The 7,840-nt window shown below is 41.6% G+C and overlaps 1 protein-coding gene across 1 annotated transcript; it reads right to left on the bottom strand.

Annotated features, from left to right (window-relative positions):
- Positions 1-1,953: 1,953 nt before the first annotated feature.
- socs6a (suppressor of cytokine signaling 6a) lies at positions 1,954-6,896 on the bottom strand. The gene is made up of 3 exons (XM_076080272.1): positions 6,507-6,896; positions 5,952-6,021; positions 1,954-5,446 (listed from the first exon to the last, which is right to left on the bottom strand). The coding sequence occupies exon 3, from the start codon at positions 5,318-5,320 to the stop codon at positions 3,710-3,712; it is 1,611 nt and encodes a 536-aa protein (XP_075936387.1). The 5' UTR covers positions 5,321-5,446; positions 5,952-6,021; positions 6,507-6,896; the 3' UTR covers positions 1,954-3,709.
- Positions 6,897-7,840: the final 944 nt, after the last annotated feature.

Raw genomic sequence — 7,840 nt, 5'->3', positions numbered from 1 at the left:
AGATGACTTAAAGTTAAAGCGAGGACGGTAGCACTGCTGCTGATCTTCCCCCAGAGTCTCCCCTTCACTCGGTTGTATTTAAAGACTGCCTGGGTTGTCTCTGTAAATTAGGCAACCAGCGCTCTGGGACTAGCTGCATATTTGTACCCACTGTGGAGAGAAAATCACTGAGACCTCAATGATTCCATCTATTAACACACAACTGCAAGCATGATCAGGCTTGTGTCAAGTGCATCAGTGTCTCCAGGCTTTCGCATGATTTAAAATCTGCATGCAAGGTGCTCAATCTAGTCTAATGTGAGTTATGACAGTTATGCTTTCAATAAGTCATTTCATATGAGAACATACAAAGTGTACAAACATTTTTTTTTTTTTTTTTAGAATATAGTTTTTTTTATTTTATTTATAATTTATAATTGGCAGATACAAAAAACTCTTGAACTGTATCCAAAGTGTGCAATAAATCACTGTTGATTTTTTTTTCCAAAAGAAAAATACAAAAAGACCATCTACTTTGGAAAGTTGACAGTTGACAACCAATGTAAACTGGAGTGCACTGGTAATCCTACAAAGGGTTTGCTAATCGCTACTAATGCTCTTTTAACCGACTACAGTTGTTAGATCTGCTTTGCTCTCCCAAGATGAAAACCAAAGTCAATATGTGTACATACATTGGTGACATTCTATTTCCCCGTTTGTTAAATACACGAAAAGGCAATCATATCCGTAAGCAGCACAAATGTGTAAAACACATTAAAATGAAATACGAGTTTTCAAATTGTACCAAGATGTTCATGTGAGAGTAGGTAAACCAACAAAAAAAAAAAAAGAAAGGGAAGGGAGGGGGGCATTTTTTGAAACATAGTGTTGTAAACAATCGCCTTCACTCACGGAGATGCACACACAAAAAAAAAAAAACCAGAGCTTGTTAAGTGCTAAACAGCTGTTACTAAATCAAAATGCTTCAGCGGTCTGAACAAGCGTCAACTTCTGGAATCAAACATTGGAGGCAATGACCCTTAATAATTAACTACACAGGTATTGAAAAGTCACAGCAACGCCTTATGAAACTGCTTCCTGCTTGGCAAAATCATCTGGTGACAAATTGCAAATTAAAACGGAAAAATGCAATTAAAAGAACATTGTATTAAAAGAGACTAACATTAATTTCACATTTCAACTGAAACAAATACACACACACCAAAAAAAAAAAAAGAAGTTTCAAATTTACATCCGCGTTCTTGCCATGATCCAATTCCTTGACAGCCCATGAGCATTAGCAGAAGGCTTTGATATGATGCTGGTGCCTTACCCTTTATATCCCACAGATATGACAAAAACAAAACAATCTCGTTTCAAGCTAAACAGTTATATGAACACATAAGGACAAATGTGTGACTTTAATTCTTTTTTTAAAACTGCCATCTGAAGGAGAACTCGAGGCAGGAGAGGATCCAAGCATGTCAACGGGAGAATATTCAAGTGCAAAAAAAAAAAAAAGAAATGTGACAACGTTGTTCTTGTGATTCTCATGCTTTCTGAAAACTGGTCTGCAGGCGAAGGATAGAATGGATACCTCAAACAAGCGTACATTCCTTTTGTACAGCCCCCCCCCCCCCCCAGACGGCAAATGTCACAAAACAAACTCACGTGAGGATTTCTAAAAAAGGAAAAAACATTTCTTGTACACAGAATGTCCAGCCGATGTATGTGACAGAACAGCGTCCCTCTACACAGCCGAACACACAACCTAGATCCTTCATTCCTATACAACTCAAAGGGTTGAAGCTTTAAGTCTTTAAACATGCAACACCATTCAAAGTTCCTATCTAATTTCTGCTGTGCTAGATTCACGGTTAACTTCCTCAGACGCCGACACTTCCAGCGAACTGAAACTAGAACTATGCGCTAACGACCTACCAAAGCTGTCTGAGAGACCATTTCCCAAATACGTTTTTAAAAATGGACACAGATGTCAAAAAAAGATGCTCGCTCATGATGTGAAAAAACACAATTCCCTGTCAAAGTATCCGTATAAAGCACTTGCGTAGCTTACTGTGTGCTCTTCCCTTTACTCTGGCACAAACAGCCAAGTAGAGACGGTCTGTGGGGGAGTGCAGCTCTGTGGGGACAATGTGAAGAAGCAATGGCAAAAACTTGCCCTTGAAACTTATATGACACTAATGATGCCGCGCAGCTGTGATGTAACTTTTTGTCGTGTGCCCGAGACGCTGGCATCACTCCCAAGACGGCGAGGAGGACTTAACCCTGGCTTTCCCCAAAGTCCTTTTACCTAAGCTCACACATTGTCGGGGCTTCGTTGGATGTGGGTCCAGCTCATTACAATCGACTACAGGTCGCAGGTTAACTGAGGGCCATTTCCTTTACTTATAAGCGGCCTAAGGTAAATGGGAATTGTGCGCTAAACAGCTTTTTGCTCAGAGTTGAGCTTCAGCACTTTTACTGTGACATCCTCTCTCATTTAGAGTGACCCTACTGTGCCCTTAGCTGACCGCCGTTCCCACATGCAGATACAAGCATTACAGATAGTGACAAAGTTGTTAGGCCTGAGCTGCGGTGCAGTTTTTTTTGTAACATTCCTAATGCAGAAAGATTCAACGATTATTGGTAATATTTCAAAAAGGTTTATACATCATTTTGATGCCGTTTCTACAAACGGCACGTTAAAATCCAGCATGGTCAGTACCTTTAGGCTTGCACATTATATAATGGCTACATGCAGCCATACTATTTAAAGTTACTTCTCTTACCAAACTGTTAAAGCCCTCTCACAGACCGGCACATTTTGAACATCTTTTGCAACATGTTCATATTGTGGGCCTGGTTTTTTTGTATTGATATGGTGCTGTGGTTAGTGTTTCCATGTCTATTAATGTCCGTGTTTATACAAATGAAAGCAGGAAACGTGACTCGAATGTAAAGGCTGCACCAGGCTAAGCGTACTGAAGCACAACTGGATTTGTAAAAAGTCAGCTGTTGAGTCAGAGAATACCTGAGGAAGAAACTGCATCCACTGGACAAGTAGATAAGTTTGTAAGTTAGAAAACAATATGGTGAACATAACAATCACAGGTTGGCCGTCATCACTTGGTAAAGTATGAATGCAAAATGATGTTCTAATTTGTCGTTCGGTCATGATGAAAACAATTTGACGAGTGATTAAAAAGCAAAAGATGATCAAAATAGGTCAGTCTGCAATTTGACATTTGATTTGAAAAACTTCACTGTAGCAATACTTTTTCATCTTTTAAATGTACAATTTGGAGGATAAAAATGAAATTAATTTTGAAATTCAGCACGTTTTTTTAATTTTCCGTCCTACAGGCTCAACTTTAAAGCAGATGGCAATTCTTTGAAAACCTGCTCTACTTGCACAGCTGGATGTTACACAACACTAATGTCTGCACTTAATCTATGCAGCTTAGACAACTTGGCTGTATCCCTATTCTATACTTCTGCAATAGATTATGTGCTGGCCTATGTTTATGGAAGTACAGCCTCCTAAAACCAGCAGGGAAAACCCATTACAATGGAATGGAGGACTTAACATCGACAGAGTCACCTGGAGACAAATCAAGAGCCACCAGAACCAATCATCTCCAAACTGTGGTCGTCTGTAAACCTTCTTGAAATCTCTTAACTGAACACAAAAGTGCAAAATTGCTACCACTGTCCTATCTCTGTGTCCTCAGTAGTGCTTCTCTTGCAGATAATCTTTCATCTTGTTCGGTAAGGGCAGTTTCTGGATCAGATCTATCCTCGTGTATTGTCTAATGACAAAGCGACAGAGATACTGCAGGGAGCGCACTTGCATAAACCGAGATACTGGGTTGGTTAGTCTGACGGGGTAGGTTGCAGACCCTGGTAAGCGAGACCTGGAATAGCAAAAAGCTCCATTCTCAGAGTCTCTGATAGAGTGTTCGATTAAGTCAACGATGGACGTGTGTCCCTCCACGTCAGGCTGCTCGTAGAAGCTGAAGCGGCCATTGGAGTGTTCAATGCGGGTGTGGAGGGTTTTGTTCTGTGACCTGAAACTCAGGCTGAGCAGGTACCTGTCATCTGAGCTGTCTCTGACCAGGAATGAGCCGTCGGCCAAGTTGACCAGCTTCTCCTCGGCCTCCCAGCGTGTGATGGGGCCCCAGTACCAGCCCTGCCTCGCCAGCTTCTTCAGCTCCTCTGTCAGACTGGTGACGACCATAGGCCCGTTGCTCTGCACCGAGTCGTACACCCGACTGACCCCGGGAGCCGAATTCGGGTCAAAGTTGAGGTGGTGTCTTACCCTCTCGGCTACCTGTCTGTCCGAAGAGCTGAACCCTGAAAAAGTCCTTGGAATACGTCCATTAAGCATCATGGGCAGCAGGAGCGGAGAGAGGGGAGGTGGGACCTCGACTCGAGAACTTTGGAGCATCACACCAGCGGAACCAATGAGAAGACTATTAACCGAGGCTTCCATGAAGAGATCCGGAGGCAGCCCACAAACCAGTTCATGTTCCTCCTGTCCCTGGTCTGTGTGGAGGGACGCGCTGTCTGCTTCAGTCACCACCTCCATAGGAGAGGAGCTTTCCAGGCAGAAAGAGTGGGACCCTTCTGGGTACATTCCCTCATCTAAAGGCATCGTGTACTGGATGTAGTCCTGGGGAGTCAACCCCAGCGCCACAGGCACGTCATTTTCATCGAGATTTAAATGCAGCTCCCCGTTTTGTGGCTGTTGGAGATGCTTTAAGGATTCTGCTTGGTCCTGAAAGACCCCTTCCATTTGAAAATCAAGAAATTCTTTCCGGACACCATTTAAGTTGGGACTGGGGCTGGGAGAGTGAACCATGGCTTTAACTTTTACCTCCATCTTGATGCACGCTTCATCGGAGTTTACGGAGCGCAGAGGCCACGGCGAAGGGCTATAATGGTGACTACGTAGGGACGCAGATCTAAGGGGTCTCTGGGCTTTCACCTCGTTGAAGCTGATGGGCACAGAAGAGGAGGAGAAGGTGTCGTCATCATCCACTGAGCCTATGGCAGAGGAGCTCCCTTTTACTTTAGCCTTCTGCTTAGCAGACAGTCTCCTCTTTAGTGATCCCATCAGGCTCTCGCTCTTTGAGCGGCTCTTATTCTGGCCTCCTTTGTCCTCTTCACTACCAAGGTCACAACCAGATAGCTCTTTGGTGTAGCAGCCCCCAAAAAGTGACTCTTCCTTCGAATAATCTGGAGTCACCGAGGGCTGCTGGAGCATGACAAAGTCCCCCTCCTCTTTGCCCTTTATGCTGAGGGACTTGCGGATGGTCTTAAGGCTTATCTTCTTCATTCTGACAGGCCCTCCAAAGTGGGGGCATGGGTTGGCTCTCCTGGTATCCTGATGAAAGTACTATCCACAGTGTCCTCCCATCAGGCCGCACCAAACAAGTCATGCATACAGTGGAGCCATCAAACCCTGTAGAAAGACAAAATAAAGACATAATATTAAAGATATTAAATTATAGTCATATTTGTTCCAAAGAAATACTTCAAACAGTCAATGAAAAATGTTTCATTGACTGTTTGAAGTCTATGATCAGACATGTCATATTCTGCTCGGCTTGTGCTACGGCACTGTTTGCCATAGGGTTAGTTTCCTTGGTTGTTTTGGCTGTGTGTGTTAAGATCACTGCCCTGCGGCATTGTTTACTGTGGAACATACAAAGTTCCTCAACAGCCTTATAACTAAAAGCCAGCACTTCCTACCTAATTTGCTAGGCTGTACAGCCAAACAATAGAAAATATATCACAGTTCCCATATTCAACGCCCATACTGTAATGTAATTCATGACTATATTAAATGAACAAAACACATTTATCAAAGAAAACAAGATGAAAACTGTATCTAGAGACATGTGCCACTTAGACTTGAGCTAAATAAAGCTGCTTGATATCAAGACAGCTGCAATCTGATTACTCACCATTATGTGCAGGAAAATGGTGACTCAGTTGGATGGGTCAAGTTCCACTTCCACCACCTTTCATTTGATGCTATGAAAAACAAAGCCAGTTAATTTAACAAGTTACACACGTCTGGTGTACACTTGATTGTATACGGTGATGACACATAATATGCAATATATATATATATATATAATGACTTAACACAGACAGCATGTATACATAAAGTCAACGTTAGCTAGGTATGTCCTGACCTGGCAAGGCCTACCGTCACTACAGCATGCCTTTAGCTTAGCTACGCTGGTCAGTTTGTGACTTTAATGACATTATTCTGACACTGTCTGCACAACGACGATATAATAGGTAACGTTACACTTTAAATACTAAGACCACAAGAAACAATATGGTTAATCGATAAAAGTTGCCATTTTGACAGATGTTGGCATGCTCGTATGCTAACATCAAATAGCTAACGACCAGTGAACTAGTTTGTTAGCATGTCTACTTTCCAAGTAAATCCGTAAACATGTAAATATATATGTACATATAGAGATGGAAATTATATTATCTCCTACCCGGTCACTTCTGCTTGTCTCACTGGGCAAAATAACCCAGAGGGGATGGAATCTCTCCTACACAACACGTTCATGAAAGGTTCGCTTCTTCACGATTGTTGGCTACTGTTAGCTTGGCTAATGTTAGCGTACTACTAAGTCAATCGGCTAGCTTTGTTAGCGTTTGCTGTCGAAAACATTACCGTTCGCCTCCCTTTAATCAACTATTACACCCAAAACTAAAGTATAAAGCGTTATTATGGCTGAATTAGGTTCTTCTCTAAACGTGCCGGTTTACATTTCCGACTAGGATGACACAATAAGGTGGCACCTCTCTGGCTAGGTTGGCTAACACTTTGTAGCTGACGGCCTCTTCCTTTGTTGCCTGTTGAATTGTGGGAGCAGAATGAGATGTAGCGAATCAGCAGCTACAGCAAGTGTTTACGTCCCAGAGGCAGAGCAACCCAAACACTGACAAATCCTGTATATGTTTTAACTAAATAAATAAGGGGAAAAAATACTAAATTTAAACAAACCAAGCATAAAAAAATAGTTTCACCTAATCTGCAAATTATTTGATTTACAACCAAATAACAGATCAAGCTTTTTTATCTCACATAATGTTGTCATTTGGAGACCTGTGGTTGGAATGTTGTTTTATACTTAAAATGGCAAACTAGAAGATTTTCACTGAAATACATGTATGTTAAATCACTATGTATCGCTGAAGGCGTTTGAACCTATTGCAATATTTATATATTTGCAGTATTACAAACTAGGTGTAAAATAATTCTGTATTACCGTTTTCTCCAGTTTTCTCCACACAAAAAAAAAATAGAACTATGCAAACAATTCAGAAAAATACCATGTAAGAATGGAAATTCAGATGCAGCCCAAGACTCCAGACTTCTAAACTTCTAAATCAACCAGAGTTTAAATCTTAAGGATTGCCACTTGGTTATAAACAGGATCAGTAATTAGATCCCATAAAGCTAAACGTTTTTGGGTGGTGAAGTGACACACACCCTTCCCCAAATAACCCACCACTGCATGCTATTGAGCAAAGCATTTCACTATAACTAATGGGGCTGCTCAGTTGCTAAAAGTAGAAGGAAGTGGTTGTGCAGGGCAGCTGAAGCAATGTGTTGCTAAAACCATGTTCTGTGAACATCTGCTGAGTTAAGATATAAAGACATATGGCTTAAGTCAATGGCTGACACTAGTGCAGTATCGATAGTCTTTCTTGAGTGTTGAAGCAGAGGATGTTAAAATGTCTCATTAAATATCAATACAAGAAATTCAAATAGGTCAGAGATTGGTAAGAAATAAATAACTAAAAAAAACTGAACACGAGG

Source organism: Anarhichas minor, unplaced genomic scaffold (assembly GCF_050575085.1).
Source record: "Anarhichas minor isolate MPS153535 unplaced genomic scaffold, ASM5057508v1 ptg000074l, whole genome shotgun sequence".
Classification (NCBI taxonomy): domain Eukaryota; kingdom Metazoa; phylum Chordata; class Actinopteri; order Perciformes; family Anarhichadidae; genus Anarhichas; species Anarhichas minor.
The sequence above is the reverse complement of the archived record's forward strand: the minus strand, read 5'-3'. Positions and strand labels throughout refer to the sequence as shown.

What these genes read in the sequence shown, in the direction of transcription:
- socs6a (XM_076080272.1), bottom strand. Translation starts at nt 5,320, where the DNA reads ATGAAGAAGATAAGCCTTAAGACCATCCGCAAGTCCCTCAGCATAAAG.